Below are 20730 nucleotides of genomic sequence, written 5' to 3' on the forward strand. Positions count from 1 at the left end.
TATTTAAAGGGGTTGTCTGACAAACATTCTGTAACCCACCTATCCTGGCTTCTGGCATGTCCCCCACCGACAGCTCTGGGTCTCTGCTCTGCCAATGACAGAGCTTGGCGATGGATCTGCCGGTGGGGGACCTGCATGGGGCAGGAAGAGGTGAATATTAATTAGCTGATTTTACAATAGAAATGTGTCAGACAATTCCCTTAAAAGACACTGAGACAATAAAAAAATATGTTTGTGATGGTTTCTATAGCCCAGAATGTGAATCTGTTACCAGACATTTCCTAATACCTCCTTGCGTTTATGATTATGCACCTGGTGAAGTGGGTGAGGAACTTTTTAAAGTATGACCAGACCTCAGAGAGCCGAGTGTTACAAAACTGTTCCTTCCCTATTCTTCAAATACAAACTACTTGACTTGAAACATAAGCAGAGGGTTATGAAATTGCTTTGTCCCAGCGCCCCATATCATTCACTATACAACATTAGTAAGAACTTGCTTCTTCTGCTGCTAATTATACTTGAGTTAAATCATGAGCCGGAACCATGAAGTTGCTACATTCCACTTCTCCACATACTTGAATAAACCATGATACTTGACCTAAGATATGAGCAAGAAAAAGGGAATCTGAGTGAAGTGACAGATTCACTTCAAGGACTCCATACCGATTGTGTGTCAGAATGACTCTTCCGATAAAAGACTCAAAGTTGTCTCTAAAAGTATCAATGATGAAAGGATGAGCGATCACGGTTATACATGAAACCAGGTCTAAAATCATTCAGTATTTAGATTTGTAGCAACCTTCACATTTTCTATCACAATGGCCCATTGATTGCCTATAGGAAGATCAGTACATAAGCAGAACTCAAGGAACTCCATATTTTTTCTCAAAACAGCAGATGTCAGAAATGTTCAAGTGATCCAGGCAGAAACTAACTATACTCCATCTATAGACCTGTTTTCTTTTACCGCATACAAAAAAGTCCTCGAAAGAACCTGTTCTGGCCCTTGTTCTGTTCTGCTGACATGGTGCCTGCACGTCATCTCCAGAAAAATAAACAGAAATGTTAACCCTGTGACCTGGACTTCTGACCATCTGTCAGACTCAAAGCATTACTATGAAGGTCTACCTTGGAAAGCGACATTATGGATGGCCTGTAAGGGTTTATTATGGAAACTTTTCTACCCAACATGTGGGTCGAAATTGACCAAGCTCTATAGGAATTCTTTATTTACACTTAACGGAGTTTAGAGGGAGTTATCATACAAAATATATTTGCATATCCCTGTGTAAAGGGACAGGTCATAAGGTAAGAACTTGGGGTAAACACAATTGCATAGAGTTATATTAATTCAATTTTGGGACAAAAGCACAGAAGTGTACTTTTTTTTAATCAGACATCTGTATATAGCCAAGGGAAAGGTCTGAAATGTGTCCGTCCATCTTACCAGCAGCCACTTTAGAATGGAGTGATAGGCAGGTTCTAGTCAGGGACGTCACCAGCTGAGCCCTGCTGTTCTCTCTAATTAGGGTCCTCTTATGTAGAGCAATTAATCGTTGGGATGAGTGAATAGGTGGCTTTACTTTCAAACAACATCCATTTACACTCACAGGTAATTGTTTGGGGTATTTTTTCATTCTGTCCATTGTTGGTCAGGGGGGTCTGGAAACACCAGAAGGATCAGCTTTTATCCGTAACTACTGGATAACAATGAATGATCATTTTCATGCCTGTATAAAATGGACGAATGAAAAGCAAACAAAATTCATTCATCGTTCAATCATTGGCCATGTTGACACTGAACAATTACTGTTGATTTTCACATCATTCAATGATTTTATGAACAATAATCGTTCCGTGTAAAAGAGCCCTAAATACAAATTTAATCCCAGACTACCATTTCTCCCATACGGCTACTGGGGCAAAGCAATTGTTTGTTAGTGATGGTGACATCAGCGTACCACCCTATGTTGAATCCAAGATCGTGGGACATTTCAGCCCTTCACTTTGTCGGCTAACATTTAAATAGCTTTTCACTTTGAATCAAATCAGAGAACAGTATATATATATATATATATATATATATACATATATATATATATATATATATATATATATATATATCCCTGAGCTCAGCGTTTTCTTATAATCTGCGCTGTAATGTAGAGTATATAGACTGCTTTAAACTCCTCTGTAAAAAGGTAGCATAAAAATTTACAATAGGTCTACATTTATCGATGACGTTCTAAAGTGGCTGCCATGTTTTACAAATAATGGTATTGCCACACAAAACCACTTTTTCCACCGAGTTTTAGGAGTTTCAAGCAGCAGAACCCCAAATTTAGGATGTATGAGTGCTCATTCAAGGAAGGCCTGACCATCTGATAAATCAGATTCCTCAAGGACAAGTTTGAGAAACACTACTCTAGAATAAAGACCATATTTATGCCATCACTACATTATAATAGATCCTCATTTAGAGAAATGTACAGACGTACAGATCATTTCTAATATGTGCATTCTAGCTACTACTGAGCAGTATAGATATACTGGATATCTAGAGTTACAAGGGGTGGACAAAAATATGGAAACGCCATACGAAATGTATGCCTTAATTACGTGGGATTATAAATCATATTTCAATAAGACATGTAGAGACCCATTTTAAGTAGAGGTAATATGACACAGATACTGCCGGGCAGATGTTTACATTGGTTCCATTGATCAGGTATTGGAGCCACTCAGCTGCTGTTACTAGCTGCTCCCAAAACCACCGAGAGCAGGGCAAGAGGTGAAGTAAACACAAATTTGTCAGGAAAGCTCTCAGCCAAGCAGAGGTCAAAAGGGCAGCTCACTGCTAATGATTAAAATTCCATGTATTTCGTATGGTGTTACCATATTTTTGTCCACCCCCTGTACATATCAACTTTGAGAAAAGCATATAGGTGTACAGTGTATTACAGAGAACCAGTCCGCTCTCCTGACATGTCTGTTGTACTAAATGCTTGTATTCCTCAATAATAGTTGTTAATGCATTCAAAGATTTCCGGGAGGACTGAAAAAAAGAGCATGCACAATTATAGATGGGCTCACCCAATAAAGCCAGAAAAAAATAGGGTGGAACCATGGGGTGTCTAGACACTGTACAGAGACAACTGAAAAGCAGACCCATACAAAAATTTTATGTTAACTACAAGTATTTCCTAAAGCAGACATGTCAGGAGAGGTGACAGGTTCTCTTTAAACTATGCTACATAAAAATCTGTTAATATCTAGGTATAGATGCATTAAAGGGGTTGTCCAGTTGTAAACTATTGACGGCTTATACTTAGGTTAGGTCATCAATAGCAGATCAACAGGCATATAATGCCCAGGATCTCTACTGATCACCTGTTTGCTTGTGCTTGCTAGTGTGCTTTTGCACTGATCTGATTTCTGCAGGAAGCAGACAGCTCTGTTCCTACTGCAGTGGCCAGGCTCGGTATTGCAGGCAAAACTCCCATTGAAGTGAATGGGAACTTTGCCTTTAATACCAAGTCAGGCCACTACACTAGTAACAGAGTTCTCTACGTCCTGCTGAAATTAGCTCCGTGCATGAGTGCACTAGCCTGATCATTGGAGATCCCAGGCGTTAGACCCCAGCTTATCTACTTAGTATAGGTTATCGATAGTTTACAACTGGATAAACCCCTTAAAACCTAACTTCAATTAAATGAACATAAATTTTACTTATGTAACCCCTTGCCTAATATTTGGAGCTTTTTCAATAACTGATAGACAATACTTTGCATATTTTCTATCTGCATATGAGTAGTCCTTTGTGATCCACAGAATGACTACTAGTGACCACATGATGTGGGTCTATTACATGTATAGACAGTGTGGCCATTGATACAAGATAACTGTGACAGCTGGGTAGAAGGAAGAATCAGACTATGCAAATAGGAGATTTGAGTGGAAAATGCACAGCAGCATTGTGTGACGTAGTGACTGACAACAGCAGAACCACCAGGCTTTGTTCACATACAGTCCTGTGCAAAAGTTTTAGGCAGATATGGAAAAATGCTGCAAAGTAAGAGTGTTTTCAAAGCTAGAAGTGTTAATAGTTTTTTAGTCAATCTACAAAATCAAATCAATATTTGGTGTGACCGCCTTTAGTCTTCAAAACAGCATCAGTTCTTCTAGCTACACTTGCACACAGTTTTTGAAGGAATTCGTCAGGGAGGTTGTTACAAACTTCTTGGAGAACTAACCACAGATCTTCTCAAGTCCTTCCGTCTGTTGATGTAATGCCAGACAGACTTGATGATGCTGAGATCAGGGCTCTGTGGGGCCATATCATCACTTCCAGGACTCCATGTTCTTCTGTACGTTGAAGATAGTTGTTAGTGACATTGGCTGTATGTTTGGGGTTGTTGTCCCGCAGATGCCTTCTATTTTTGAAAAACAATTCTTACTTTGCAGCACTTTTTCCACACCTGCCCAAAACTTTTGCACAATAATGTATGCATTACTTGAGTCCATTGTAGGATGCAAGCAACAAAAACAACGGAAGCGATCACAGAAAGTAATGGATGCCATATCTTGTCTCACTCCTTTCATTGTATTAAATAATAATAGGAGGTCCTACGGGGCCAAACAACGACAGCTGCCACCAGTCTCAGCTCAATTTCCTTTAGCCAACGTCAGAAAAGCTAATTATATGGTCCCTCATAGCCCGGAAAATGCTTACAACAGGTTTTTTTTTGCAAATACAACACATGCTTACCTGGTAGCTACCTCATGCATGCTTGAAAGAAGAATAAAGCACTGCATATTAATAACTGTCCTTAGAATATTAATGATAACACAACAACATACCTACAGTTTCCGTGACTCATATTACTTGGTGTTTCAATACTTTATATTAAATGGATGCAGTCCAGAGGACCTTCCTCAAACAATCTCATTGTCATGGTGTAGTGTTCTGCGAATTTTTGAAAAGTCCTATTGGGCTGGCTGGCCGAATTTCAGAAATAAGTTCTGTTTGGTCTGAATTAGTTCGAATGGGACCAGAGCTTTACTGATACCCCTAGAACTATTGTATACCACTGTCATAAAAGTCCTGTATAATAGAAGAAAGAAGGAGAAGGAAGAAAAGGAAGAGGAAGGAGAAAAAGACGAGAAAAAGGAAGAAGGCGAACAAGGAATATGAAGACGAAAAGAAAAAAAATGGAGAAAAGGAAGAGGGAGAGCAAGAAGGAAAGGGAAGGGGAAGTGGAAGAGGTAGAAGAGGGAGAGCAAGAAGGAAAGGGAATGGGAAGTGGAAGAGGTAGAAGAAGAAGAGCAAGAAGTGATTTTCTTCTTCCTGCTTTTCTTTTTCCTACTCTTCCTCCTTACTCTTCACCTTTCTCTTCTACATCTTCTACTCATAGGATTAGGTTTGCACCAAACTTTTAGCTAAATATGACCTGAAACAAGGTTCTACTGTTTTGGTTCACTCAACACCAGTTATGTTTAAAGTATATTAGGTGAGTTTAGAAGCATGTTGTGGCTAGTTGCATTTCACTACTGTTATCTTCCATGTCACAAGTGATTTCATGGGGCAACACATTTCTGAACTGTCCTATTCATCTGAAGAGGGCTTGCAGAAATCCATGCACGTGTTGCAGAAATGGCCTCATTCAGATGCACGGAATGGATATTTAGTCACAGAAATGTTTACAACAAATCTGCAGAGTGCGAACATACCCTAAGGCCGCCTGCAGACGGGCGGAAATTCCGCCGCTGGAAGCTTGCATAAGATTGTGTTAATAAACGCAATCCTATGCAGACGGCCGCGGTTTGACCGCGCGAAATCTCACGCAGCAAACAAACTGCGGCATGCCCTATTTCCAAGCGGGGCTCGGAATGTCACTCACCTGGCAGCCGGCACATGAAAGATCTGGAGCTGCGGGGTGCCGTTGAGTACGCGTTGCTCTCTGCAGGCGCTCGGGTCGGGTCGAGAATTCTCACTGCCGGATCCGACCTGGCCGTCTGCAGGCGGCCTTAGGCTGGGTTCATACGGGGCGGTTTTGCTGCGGAAAATCCGACTGCGGACGCTAATTCCGAGATTAGCCAGCCATGTGGACGAGATTTCTCAAAAATCTCATCCACACAGGACAGTCAATACTTTGTGGCAAAGCCGGCATTAACCGGCGCTACAGCACAAATTCCTCGGCTGCAGCATGTCTATTTTTTGTTTTCTGTTGCGGCCTCGCTCCTCTCTATGGGAGCGCCAGCCACAACAGAAAAGCATGCGGCCAGGCCGCTCCAAAACCCATGGCTAGGTGCCACGGGTTTTGAAGCTGCACTTTCCCGGCTGAAATCTGGCGGTTTTTCGCTGCGGCAAAACCGCAACATTTCCGTCGAGATTCCGCTCTGTGTAAACCCAGCCTGAGGGCAATACAGCTAATTCAGGTGGAGATGTTTTCATGCTTTCTGCCTGGTCTACTATTACCACATCTAAGAAGATACCTCCTCCTAAGAAGGAGTCATATGACTGGCGCCGGAGTATTTGACACATGCGCCATCATGTTGTAACATACCTTGTGAGCAATGATATGTACGCAAGATTAATAAGCTTTTTTATACTAGATGGAATGAGTCTATTAACTACGTGATCAACACTCCCATAATATGTGCTTTCTAATGTATTTTCTCTCTTCTTTAATAATGTACAAAACCACAATTATCTTCCTAAGTGGGTACTGTTTAGGGCTTGTTACCATGGTACTAAATATATGATGGCTCTGTTTAAATGAATGTCATAAAGATATGCCCATCCTTAATTTTGGGTGAAATTTGTTAAGTATTTCTGGTTTCTCAGAATAGAAATTCTATATATCATAGTGACATGCTACAGGCTGCTGTTTACATCACAACCACTAGGTGGCCACACATAAGCAAATATAGCACATACATCTACATCTCCCAACAGAGTAATGTGAAATTATGTGCTTTTTTTCTCCTTAAATCTGGTCATTCAAATCTGTTACAAAGTGGATCCCTCATAATTGTCATAGGTCTATAACACGTGTGTGAAAAAGCTTTACTCAACAGGCATTTTTACTCCATACTTGAAGACAATTTAAATTAGTACACCACATAACACCGGCTTCACACAAGCATAAACGTATTTGCGCACACCTGAGCGCTGCATTTTTGCGCTATGAACGAGGCTTTTTTTGTGTGCCCGTCGGTATATTTCATGCACACTTACGTACCCCCCCCCCCCCCCCTCCCTTAACTTCTATGGTGTGCAAATGCACAGAAAAGTAGAGCATGTTCTATTTTTTTTTTTGCGTGACTGAAGTACGCACAGAAAATACAGAAATGAGAACATTAAATTCAATGGGTTCTATTCTCTGCGTATTGTGCATGCAACTTTTGTGTGTGCAAATACGTCCGTGTGAAGCCAGCCTAAATGGCATGATTTTTTTTGGCAGGGTGAGAGGGAATTATAGCTTTTACATCAGAGTCCAGGAGCTTTAATCTCTACTTCTGCTTATAACTGTACAGAATTTATAGACTTCACTGTGTACAAGTGACTTTACAGCCAAGGAGGCAGAATGTGCAATCACACTCAAAGCAATGAGTCTGATTGCTAGAGAGGGCATATTATAACCACTACCTGCTGAATAGGAGAGACTTCAGCTATGAGCTCTGCTACTCTCCTCTGCCATGTGATATACTTGTACATCTCTGTGAACACAGAAGGCTCATATATATTTTCCTATAAGCACCAGCCTATCTCAAGTGACACGCAGAAAGCTTATGCAATGTCTTATTAAAAGCATCATTAAGTTTAAGCCTGAGACCCCTCAGATATTGAAATGTGCATCTAACTGCAGTTATCTCAAACAATCCCACTTCCTCCCCCTAACACAATATACTGTAGATTCTCCATCTCTCAGCTTCCTGGACCCATGTGAACATAGCGGGAATACGAAGGGTAAACTGGAACCAAATTCTTCCAGGATTTGAGTGGAATTAGTTATCACACTATTAACCATAATGTACTATACAGTAGATTGTAAGCTCACGTGGACAAGGCTCTCACTAATAATGTATTAAGTACACAGCAAATTTGCAACAGTTCAGTTATATTAATACTTGCAAGCTATATATATGTAAATTAGCTCTTGCTTTGGAATGTACTAGGTAATAAATGCCATATGATATACACCATGCTAGTAATGTATGATGGATCTAGCTTACCTTGCATCAAGAAGAAGCACAGAACACAATCAGGATGTCCATACTGACACTGCACATATTCAGCAGCAACCCATTAAGTATACAAACATCCAAGATATTTACTTGCCTGATGCCATTGTTTCCACGCCGGGACATCCTTCTGGTCTGTGAGGACTGCAGCTGTGCCAGTGTGTCCAGCCAGCCAGGAATCCTGAGTCGGTGCTGTCCACAGATCCTCTACCTGCAGAGGACACTGAAGATTGTGGCAAAAATGATATGGAAGCATTCAATCAGTCGATACATAGTAACACTAAAGAAATATCCCAAGTCATTACTGACATCCCTTTAAATGAACGACCCAACGTCTTTGTTAGATGCATGGAAAGGGTTAAACTCTGCTGCAGAAAGTGCATTCTTGAGAAATATTGTCATTTTTCTTATCAGCTTGCACTTCTATATCTGTCCCAATTCCCATCTATTTAAGGCTGGTGTTTCAAGTAAGGGATGAGGGGGGGTTCAGTATCCATGGAGATTTCTATGTTGAGAAAAAGGTGAGCTTGTTTACTGTAGAAACACGTCAGTAGAAATAGCGTAGCTGAAAAAATAGAATTACACAAGAAGAATAAAATCATAGAGAGCTGGAGGGAGGAGGGGGGCGGGGGGGGGTAGAGAGAATAAAGAGCGATGCACAAAAAATTCCAGAACACACCATAGGAGCAAATGCAACTGCACATGGAATCCACACAGTTCACAGACTCTTCACAGACAGAGATTCAACAGATTGTGGGAGTAAAATTAGCTAATGGCTTTATTTGTGCAGGAGAACAATTGTACAGGAAGCTGACATCTATGGAGCAAACGCTCGTGAGATTCTTGTCTTTATTGTAGGCTTGTCCCTCAGGTTCCTGTTCCTGGGAAGATGCAGGAAAGCCCGGATGGATTGCATGAAGATGTTCCCTACACATACAATGCTCATGTTCTCTCATATGTAGGGTACAGATATGCATCAATACGTTGTTAAAACCCATTTATGTGCATTGCTTATAAACAGAAAAGTGACAACTTTTAAAGAGGATCTCTTCTGACGAACCTGTTTTAGTCAATTAGATTCTTCATGAATTATACCAATTCTGCTACATCCTTTTCTTAATACTTCACTTTGTGCTGATCTTCCGTTATTCTTCACTTGTAAATGGGAAGATGGAACAATGCCTCTACAGCGCCACCTATAGGAAGGCACCATTTCTGTAAGTTAAAGGGGTTGTCCCGCCATAGCAAGTGGGGTTATACACTTCTGTATGGCCCTATTAATGCACTTTGTAATATACATCGTGCATTAAATATTGGCCATACAGAAGTTATACACTTCCCTCCCCCCCCCCCCCCCGGTGCTGGCGTCCCTGTCTCCATGGCGCCGACCGAAGCCTTCTTCTCCCTCGATTAGACGTGCTTGCGCAGTCTGCTCTTCTGTCCCGTTGAATGGGGCCGCTCCGGCGTGCTCGCGCCGGAGAGCTGGTCTGCGCATGCGCAGAAGACCTGTGCGGCGCGAGCACGTCGGAGCGGCCCCATTCAACAGAACAGAAGAGCAGACTGCGCAAGCGCATCTAATGGAAGGAGTAGAAGGCTTCAGTCGGCGCCATGGAGACTAAGTGTATAACTTCTGTATGGCCAATATTTAATGCACGATGTATATTACAAAGTGCATTAATATGGCCATACAGAAGTGCTTTACCCCACTTGCTTTCACGGGACAACCCTTTTAAAGTCAGACCATTTAACAAGCCTTAGGCCAACTTCACACAGGCGAGTGCGATATGGGGACGTGAATGCTGCTGTGTGAATTCCCCAGGGATGCAAGATGTTGGTACAATTGTAACTTGTCTCCACCACCAGAATGGGTGGAGACCTAGTGATGGGCTGTATCCGCCCAGTGTACGCCCACAAGCAACTGATTGGCCGGCTGCAGCAAAGGTTAGTTATAGTGTTAGGCTTACATTATTAGACGTAAATACTTCCATGTGAGAGCGGGCCCGCATTCATAGGGAAGCATGTACAGCTAATAATGTAAGACTAATAGTAAAGCAAACCCTAACTCTAACCCTTCATGCCAGCCATAACTCATTCCCCATGCTGCTAGGAGCTTGGCGGCCATGTAACCTCAACTTCCCCCCCCCAGCTCCGCAAAACTGCTACCGTTGCCGCGCCACTTAATCCAGCCATGCAGAGAGAGCATCCCCTCAGAGCGAGCCATGAGCATAGAAGGAAGACGCGGAGGGGTGAGTGCCAGGACCCGAGAGCCTGAAGATGGGAGTGAGCCATCAGCGGAGAACGGGGACCGGGGTGGTGAGTAACAGGACCCGAGAGGCCAACAACGGTAGCAGCAAAGCACCAGTGACCTGGAAGCAGAGAAGGGAGACAGGGGGGTGAGTGCCAGAACCCAAAAGGCCGACGGATGACGGGAGTGGAAGGACCCGAGAGGCTGAGTACGGGAGCAAGCCGTGCGGTCAATAAGGAACTGAAGGTGTCACCTGGCTGTCAAGCAGCCTTACCTTTGACGACACCCATCACTTCCGGTGTCATGTGATAGTCATGATGATTAGTTAATATAAAATGTCTATCGATTTGTACTAAACTAGACGTATTATGTGTGTTTTGTGACTTCACCCTAATGTGGAACTCTGCTGCATAAGGAAAGAGTTAAATCGCAGTGTTATGTTACTGCTTATGTGTTCATCTTGAGTGTTTTCCCAGTCCTCCCCATCCCCCACACAGACTCTTCTTCAACAATGAGATATCTACTTTCACTTTCAGATTTGGCCACATGTTGTTAAAGACAAAGGCTCCTACTTGAGAGAGGTGGGGAGAGGGGGAGGCGGGGGAGTCTATATGATCCGACAAATGAGAATCCTATATGTTACTGATGTAACCTGTTGCACGCCCATTGTGTGTCTGTACAATAAAAGGCCCTGTCTGGCTGTTTCTGGGCAGAGAGCCATTTTGGATAGTAGGCTGATAGCTTGTGTCTAATTTGCTCCACGATGTGTGCACACGATACAATTCGGAAGCTACAAAATACCCCGAAACCTGCTGGAGAAAACCGTAATCCAGATCAGTGGCGTCTCCTGGGTGGACCGAGTTAAGAGATTTTGATTTCTTTCATTCTGGAAAAATACAGAGATCGGCAGATGGCACGCAGAACTCAGGGGCCCGAAAATCTACAGAACACGGTAAGATTGCTTTATGTAAATCTACCGATGTGATCTGGGTTCTGACTGCTTTTCTGCCTGTTCCTGATCCAGAGTGATAAATCAATGAAAGGCAGGTAATATAGTTCTTTCTTACTCGGAAAAGACCACCGTTTTAACCTGCTTAAGGGGTATTTTGTATGCTGTGGCTGCTATGTCTGAGACGGTTAAAAAATTGTGTATACAAGACCAAGAGATAAATTCTGTGAGGGTTAATGTGTCAGGAGGGCGGACTCGGCTGTTTAAGTCTGAGGGAGCACGCCGGAGAGAGACACTTACTCCTAGGTAAACTAGTGTGAGGTTAGGAAGATTTATGATACGCATATTTACCTTATGATTGAGCGTGTTATGTTCTCATATGTGAAAAGGTATATACGCGGGAATATAGCCGTGCTTTGTGACGGCTGACTCCAGAAACTCTTGGTCATTGAAAATAATCGTCAGTCTCTGTGTATAGCTAAAATGTCCTGTCCAGACGGATTACTAGTAGAGGTTGGTTGTTATAAAAGTAGATGAGATATATACCTTGAGCCGTTGTGGTTATTCTCCAGTAATCCCGTCTGTTTGGTATTATAGAAAGAATGTGCAGTTGTTTATTATTGGGGGGAGGGCTGCTGATAAGAGTGAACTGAAAGCTTTTTTCCAATTAACCCTTCCGTTCCTTTTGTCTTGTAGAATTAATGTGCATTGTAATCTGAGTGGGAAAGAGAGGTTATATTGGAAGGATTTGAAGAAAGCAGATTTTACAAGAGAAACACTACGGTGTCCAGAAACTTCGGATAGGATAGAATGAGAAGGTTAGGCATAGACGCAGGTTGTTTAGAGAATAGAGTTGAGCAGAGTGAGCAAGGACAAAGGTCATAGAGCTTGTGATTTGGTTGCTGAAGGGAAGGGAGCAGAATTTACTGAACAAAGAGAAGGACCAGGAAAAGTTGCAGAAAGAAATGTCAGGTTATGGACAGATAAGCAGAAATGAGTATGGTAAGATAGACTGTAGAAAGTCTTCAGAAGATGAGCAGGAAGCCTAGCAGAAAGAAAGGTGTTTTTAGCTAGTTTTTTTGGTATAACGTAGATAAGAGAGTCAAGAGGAGAAAGCATGTAGGGGGGTATGTGTATTGCTTATGAACAATGTAATGCCTTTGTGTTGACTACAGCCCCTCCCTGTAATGGCGGCCGCGCTTGCAATGTTTACAACCCCACATAGTGTGACTCTGCAGCACTCCCCCCCCATGTGCTCACTTTCAGGGTGTGTGATGTTACTTCCGGCCCCTCCCCATCCGGGACAGGACCTGGCCCCACCCCTTTCTCCTCCAGCGGCCATTTTGCCTCACCTGGGAGATTTGTAGCTCCACCCCTTCCTCCTCCAGCGGCCATTTTGACTCACCTGGAAGTGCTGCTGCCCCTGGCCCCGCCCCTTGCTCCGGCAGCCATTTTGCCTCACCTGGGAGATCTGTAGCCCCGCCCCTTTCTGATCCTGGCGGCCATTTTGCTGCACTTGGGAGGCCTATATTCCCCAATGCCACTGTATCCAGTGCTAACATCATGATTGTCTGAAGTAAGGTTTTGTTTGACCGGCCTTTGTTACACTCCAAGATGTGGCCACTTTGGATGTGTGATAAGTTCAGGGAAACAAACCTTTGTGAAGATGCAGCTTAGGACATAGTAGATGACTAAGCTGGTTTATAGTGTATGGAAGATTGGAGTTGATGCATGGGGGGCAGAGGCCAGGAATACATGACAGGGGACGCTCTCTCATGTTCCCAGGGGCTCTGTTTTCCACTGCCTGCTTCTCCAATGGATACTCAGACCGATGATGTTATGGAAGGCTCCTACAGACGAAATAATTTCCCTATAGTCACCCAGCAGACTTTTTCACGCAATTCGATGAAGTAATTTTACTTTTTATGTGAAGAAAGAGGGACTGAATTGCTCAGAGTAGGATGGTAATTCATCCGTATTCTTTAGTTTTTCCTTAAAGGAGATGTCCCGCGCCGAAACGGTTTTTTTTTTTTTAAACCCCCCCCCCGTTCGGCGCGAGACAACCCCGATGCAGGGGTTAAAAAAACCACCCGCACAGCGCTTACCTGAATCCCGGCGGTCCGGTGACTTCAATACTTACCGCTGAAGATGGCCGCCGGGATCCTCCGTCTTCGTGGACCGCAGCTCTTCTGTGCGGTCCACTGCCGATTCCAGCCTCCTGATTGGCTGGAATCGGCACGTGACGGGGCGGAGCTACACGGAGCCGCTCTCTGGCACGAGCGGCTCCATAGAAGACTGCTGAAGACCCGGACTGCGCAAGCGCGGCTAATTTGGCCATCGGAGGCCAAAAATTAGTCGGCTCCATGGGAACGAGGACGCTAGCAACGGAGCAGGTAAGTAAAAAACTTTTTATAACTTCTGTATGGCTCATAATTAATGCACAATGTACATTACAAAGTGCATTATTATGGCCATACAGAAGTGTATAGACCCACTTGCTGCCTCGGGACAACCCCTTTAAGTCTTTTGTATATTCTAGTGTCAGTCTACACTGAAGCTATAATTATATTCCGACAGAAGAGTAAAAGCTAAACGCTGGACTTCCCCTGAAATACTATTACACTGGGTGACGTAAAATTTGAATTGTGTGGCGCCCCCTTGTGTTAAAAAATGCTAACTGCAACCTGAAAAAAAAAATCTAAAGGATATTTTCGCTCAGACTTTGCTGCATATAATGTCACCTTGACCTACAAGGTGCTTGTTTTTGTGCCTCTTGGTTTACTAGTTTGAACGCAATTACTCTTTTTCCATTGAGTATTCCGGTTCAAAAGGGGGAGGCATAGGTGATCTGGGTCATAGATGATCTAGGTGTTGTAGATCAGCTATTGGGTTTGGAAAAAAAAAAATGGAATAAGATAACAAGATTCCGAGCCATGTGAAATAGAACATCAGCACGATTATTTAGTACTAATACACTAAGAAACTGCAGGTATGCAAACAGTTACCAGAATCTCTGTTGATAATGCATATGTTGAGCTTTTTGCAGATGGTACCAGGGTGAGAATTGATGACTCTACATCGGATATGCAGTGGTCACACAACAAGATGTCCTAGAAGCAGAAGCTCTGCCTCCGCATGTCACAGTACAAGAAGCGGAATTGAAGGCCCTCACTGAGGCGAGTAGAGTGGCGAGAGGTAAGACCGGCAATCCTTTACACTGACTCCTGTTATGCATTTGGCATAGCTCATGATTACGGCCCAATATGGAAGGCCAGACAGTTTTTACCTTAGCAGGACAACCAATTGAGAATGGTGCAGCGGTACAGAGTCTCATGGAGGGCCCTACTTCTACCTGACAAAGTTGAGAGTTCGCACCGATTCCTACACTGGAGAGGCGAGAGACGACACCCTCGCTGACAGCATAGCAAAGGCAGCGGCCCTCAAGCCGTGGAAGAAAGAAGAAAAGATACTGACGGCATGAGTCAGTGGTAAAAACTTTGGACATTGACAAAAATTTGGACTTTGATATGCTAAAGACTTTTACAGTTACAAGCCAGCAAGGAAGAAAAGAATAAATGGACTAATATGGGAGCAGCAGAAACAGGACAGCGTGTGGTGAACAGTCAACAGCACTTGCCCACCACAGTTCCTGTTTCCCATGATGGCCCAGCTGGTGGACGGAAAGACCCACCTAGTGAAGCAGCAATGACGACGACGCTTGAAAGAGTATGGGCGACTTCTGGGTTCTCCGTAGCTGCTGCATCATTTGTCCAGTTTAGCGTGATCTATGCCATGGGTAAGTCAGGGCAGAAGTAAATTTGCCACATCACACTTGCCGGGACCACTCTACCCATTTCAGGGATTGCAAATTGACTACATTCAGCTCCCACTTGTTGGGAAGTATGAATACGTGCTTGTTGTTGTTGATGTCTTTGCAGGTTGGAGGCTGACCCTGTTACCAAGGCAAACAAGTAGGTAACCGCAAAGAAGCTCATGAACGAGGTAAACTGTGAATATGGGGTACCAGAAGTGATTCAGAGTCAGACAGAGGTATAAACTTCGCAGGTGAATGTAACATGTCATGTCTGCTCTGGGTGTATCCCAGGCCTTTTACATACTCTACCATTTTTAGAGTAGTGGAAAGGTGGAGAGACGTAGTGGCACGCTAAAAAGTAAGATACTTAAAAATGACGCCACTTTGGAAAGACTGTCATCCAATAGCCTTATACAGTGTTAGATATGAACCCAGGGGGGATTATACATTATCTCCCTACGAGATTGTTTGGGCTAGCCCCAAGGCTAGGTCGTTACTATCCTCAGTAGTTACAATTACAATCTGATGTGTTGACTAAGTATGTGATTTCCGTTGTTAAAGAACTAACCAAAGCCTATGCACAGGTGTTCCCTTCCAGACTCAGAGGCAGACACTGGGACACATACCTTGCAGCCTGGGGATTGGGTGTGCGACAAGAAGTTCCTCAGGAAGCACCCTCTTGAGCCCCGATTTGATGGTCCCTACCAGGTGCTTCTGACTACTGCCACAGCTGTGAAACTAGCCGAAAGACTCACATGGATCCATGCTTCATACTGTAAGAAAGCTTCAGATCCGGGAGACCAGTCTTAGTTGTGCCAAAGACATTACTCTGGTTAGGGCTAGTGAGAGAGGAGGGTGGCAACTGGAATCCTTAGTCGGAAGAATATGAGGGTATGGTTACCTTCTAGTATAGCTCGTCCAATGCTCAAGTAGCCGCATATTCCTTCAACTATTGTACTGTGGTCCCGTGTCTAGGCGCAAAATCCCACCGCGGACCAGATTTAGCTCAGTCCAGCTGGTTATATGACTCATATACCCGGGGAATACAATATGTTCGCGCCACTGATAACGTCTGGGGAGAAGACTGCCGTTATTGGGGATTAGTGGGATGGAACGCAGGAACAGACTGGTCCTATAAACCGCGAAGTGCCTTAAATAAGAAAGATAGGAGCGGGAAATCCCTAATTAGTCGTATAACCCTCCTTGAGAATAATAAGGACAGCAGGTATTGGAAGGCTGAACTTAGTATGTTGCTTGGTTTTAATGCGGTTTTTACATTAACCATGGGAGATCCAAGCCCAGGGGACGGAGGGACTTATAGTCTGGGGACATACCGGTACGGGAGGACAGATCCCTTAGGGAAGTTTAAAATAAGGGATATGGTAGATGCACCCGAATGGAAGCCTTCACTTAGTCCCGTGCCCATAATTAACCCCCTCCGCCGTAAGATAAAGACCTTGACGAACATGATGATCATAACCGACCCTACCTTTTGAGGAAACCTTGACAGTAGCGACTGGCTACTCTGACCAGAATTTCTGGTTGGAGTTGATGAGGTACAATGCTAACAGGAGCAACAAGTCTAACTGTTGCGTGTGCGGTAGTGCCCGACTACACTCGGGGATGGTCCCCCTAAATCTCCCGGTAGATGCTGAAGAGTGGTTTATTAGTCTCTTCACGAACATTTCCGCTAATTACACTGTCCGTGAGAAGTGGAAGAAGCAATACTCTATAACTACTTAAGTGTTTTGCACCGGAGAGAGAGTATTACTGACTACCCTGGAAACTACACCTGCCAGGCAAATAGGCAGGGTGGAGGGAGATTTTTGGGGAACTCACCAACGGGTATCGCTCCTCCAACAGTACACTAGGAGGGGAATGGACGAAGAATCAGGTCCAGTCCTTAGGAGACGTTTACTGGCTTTGTGGAGACATGAGGTAGAGGACCCACCTGGAGGGTAATTGGACAGGGGAGTGTGCCTTAGTAAAGCCCTTATGCTCCTCCACATCCTGTCAGACAACATTGAGGATAATGAGGTTACCCCCAATAGTTACTTTATCTCGATCCAACTCAGTCTGTGTTTTGTGGTTATCCTGTCATGTTGGTCTATCCTTGTTTTCCGCATAGGTACGGCGGTTCCTTCCAGTCTTGTCACTAGGTAGTGTAGGGTCAGGGTGAGGCGACCTGGACGTGTTCACCATTAGGACTATCTCCAGGAGGAACATTGGTGTGGGTGAAGATTAGGGAGTCCCACGCCGTGCGTACCTGTGCACACTACTAGTATTGTAACATTATACTAGAGCGAGAAGAGAGACCCCTTGTGGTAGTTTTGATCTACACGTATACATTGACGTCATAGGATAGCCAAGGGGGGTACCTGACAAGTTTTAGAAATAGAGACCAAGTTAAAACTAGATTCGAGTCCATTTTCCTGATCATTAGGGTAAATAAAATGTTGACTGGATTAATTATGTTTTTTATAATTAGCAGCGGTTTATAAATTATACTAGAGACGCCTTATAGGGACTAGTCGACCAATAGGACCTACCTCGACTATGACTTTTCAAAATAGAATGGCCTTAGATATGACTTTAGCTAAAAAGGGGAGTGTCTGTAAGATGATAGGGGAGACTTGTTGTACCTACATCCCAGACAACACGTGACCCGTGGGTAAAGACGCAGTTGCCATTAAGAAGCTGACCGCACTAACTAAAAAGAGCTAACTTTTGGGACCAGTACTCGCCATGGATGAGCGGGTGGTAAAGGATCCTGGCACAGACGGGCGTCGCTGTTGTATGTGAACTGATGGTTATCTTTTCTGTTCTAGTCTGCTGTGTTATCCCCTGTGTCAGAGAGACCTGTGAAACTGATGCTGGAAAAGCCGCTCCCACAATGAGCTCGCTGGATGCATCCCCAGAAGGAGTGGACAAGTCCTACACCCCCTTGAAGACTCTAAAACGAACCTTCAACGCGCTCCTGTTATAGGCTCACGCGCAGAGAACTGTGAAAATCAGATAGAGAGTTAGAGGATAGACATTTTAAGGGGGGATTGTGATAGACATGATGATTAGTTAATATAAAATGTCTATCGATTTGTACTAAACTAGACGTATTATGTGTGTTTTGTGACTTCACCCTAATGTGGAACTCTGCTGCATAAGGAAAGAGTTAAATCACAGTGTTATGTTACTGCTTATGTGTTCATCTTGAGTGTTTTCCCAGTCCTCCCCATCCCCCACACAGAATCTTCTTCAACAAAGAGATATCTACTTTCACTTTCAGATTTGGCCACATGTTGTTAAAGACAAAGGCTCCTACTTGAGAGAGGTGGGGAGAGGGGGAGGCGGGGGATTCTATATGATCCGACAAATGAGAATCCTATATGTTACTGATGTAACCTGTTGCACGCCCATTGTGTGTCTGTACAATAAAAGGCCCTGTCTGGCTGTTTCTGGGCAGAGAGCCATTTTGGATAGTAGGCTGATAGCTTGTGTCTAATTTGCTCCACGATGTGTGCACACGATACAATTCGGAAGCTACAAAATACCCCGAAACCTGCTGGAGAAAACCGTAATCTAGATCAGTCAACAAGGTACAACAGTACCCAAGATGTTTTCATGGCAAAACAGCCTCTCATCGCTTCGAGGATGCAGGGATCAGCTGTGGCAGAGGATTGTGGCGTTTATCCCATTGTTTTCAATAGCTAACCTTCACATTGCACTGCATTCACCTAGCACGTGGAGTGATGCTACCACTGATTCCATTGAAAACAGTGGGCGCTGTGATGCAAGAGCAAGCACAAGATAGAACATGCTGCGATTTGTTTCCCGCATAGCATCGCAGTGCCATGCAGGAAAGCATCGTGCATGTGTATGACCCCATTCAAAAGGATGGGGTTCGTATGTGTGAGATTTGCACATCTCGCAACGCACAATCATGCGTGATTTTATTCCAATAACTGGAATTATGAGCCAAAGCCAGAGTCTTCTCTAGAAGGAAAAGTGAACCTTGTCTTCCAGAAATTTATGACTAAATTGATAGCCGGGTGTTACCAGTCAGGGGTGCTAGTATCAGACTGTGTAGGTAACACCCATTGGACAAGGGGAATGGTTATACGCAGGAGTCAAGTTATTCATACATATTCAGGAAGAATAACAGAGGAACAGATTAACACCAAGTTAAGAGGTAAAGTATTTCAGAAATGTTATTACATGAGAATTCAAGTATGTACTAAAAGAGACATTTCAGTAGTGCTGGCAGATCCTCTTTAACGAAAGCATAATATAAGCACACATTAAGTATTCCTGGTGAATGTAATATAATACATATAGCATAAACCACCATAAACTATGATGCAGCTTCTTCTGAAAGAGGTATACATATAGGAGAGTGGGGGCCATAGCTCATTTGTTCCCCTCTATGCCTTTTTTAAGAAGAAAAAAACATTCTGCCAAAAGCAATGTAACATTGTGTCAACTGTATCCTTTTTTTGCATCAAATGGATCAGTCAGAAAGGTGCTCTGACATTCGTTTCCATCTTTACATTAGGATAGTGAATGTTGTTTGTGTTTTAGTTTCAAATGGATCCAAATATGTTATGTGCAAATGTATACAAACATACAGAATACAGTTATGTTTGAGTTAACCCTTTGCAATCCAATTGTGGATTCAAGGTTTTCCTAGGGGTTTTTCTCTTTCTGCCATTATACAATGGCACCACCTGCTGGCTAGAACCAGTACTGCGGTATTGGACATGCTGGAGAGGCCCCCAATAACAGAGCGTCCAGTAATATACAGTAAGAATACCCTGCCATACGTCTTCCACCATCGGAAGCTTTGCAGCCTTCAATCAGAATGTCTTTAGATGTCAGACAGTGGATTGGAAAGGGTTAACTCCCATTATATAAACAAAAGTATGTATTATATATATTTTTTTGTTATACCCTTTTTTAAAAAGTTCTGCAGCCAATGCTTTCAGTGCAGTCAAGAAAAGGTATCCACGCATAAACTTTTTAGATGTATACCTAAAGGAGACACTATCATCATATATAGTATCTGCGGCTTAGAAGTCTATGGATACTGTAGAGTATGTCATTAGATACATGTTTCTATGTCCAAAAGTATATTGACAACTATATGAAAAAATGTGATATGAATTGAGCCTTAAAGGGGTTTTTCCACGACTCAAAATTGCTCCACAACCACTCTGTACTTCCTAGTTGCTGCTGACCAGGACATGTGACTGCTGCAGCCAATCACTGGGTCATTGCTGGGGCCAGTGATTGGCTGCAACAGTCATAAGTCCTGGTCTGCAGCAACCAGGAAGGGCAGAGTGGGTGTAAAACAATTTCAAGTTATGGGAAAACTCCTTTAAAGTGGCTCTATTGATCCTCCTATGCTACCATATTTGAGGGCAGCATAGGTTAGAGGTGAAGAAAAAAAAACTCAGGGATTTATTTCATTCAGCATTTTTT

The 20730-nt window shown here is 43.4% G+C and overlaps 1 protein-coding gene across 6 annotated transcripts in view; it reads right to left on the minus strand.

The window, feature by feature from the left end:
* Positions 1–20730, minus strand: part of SH3TC2 (SH3 domain and tetratricopeptide repeats 2) — a 99749-nt gene that overhangs the window by 55144 nt on the left and 23875 nt on the right. For 4 of the 6 annotated variants that reach the window (XM_066591292.1, XM_066591290.1, XM_066591295.1 and 1 more), the window contains exon 2: positions 8345–8470. In XM_066591292.1, the coding sequence (XP_066447389.1) occupies positions 8345–8470 (126 nt within the window). The remainder of the gene's footprint in view (positions 1–8344; positions 8471–20730) is intronic. The other 2 variants (XM_066591291.1, XM_066591294.1) reach the window with 1 other exon arrangement.

Source organism: Eleutherodactylus coqui, chromosome 2 (genome assembly GCF_035609145.1).
Source record: "Eleutherodactylus coqui strain aEleCoq1 chromosome 2, aEleCoq1.hap1, whole genome shotgun sequence".
Lineage (NCBI taxonomy): Eukaryota > Metazoa > Chordata > Amphibia > Anura > Eleutherodactylidae > Eleutherodactylus > Eleutherodactylus coqui.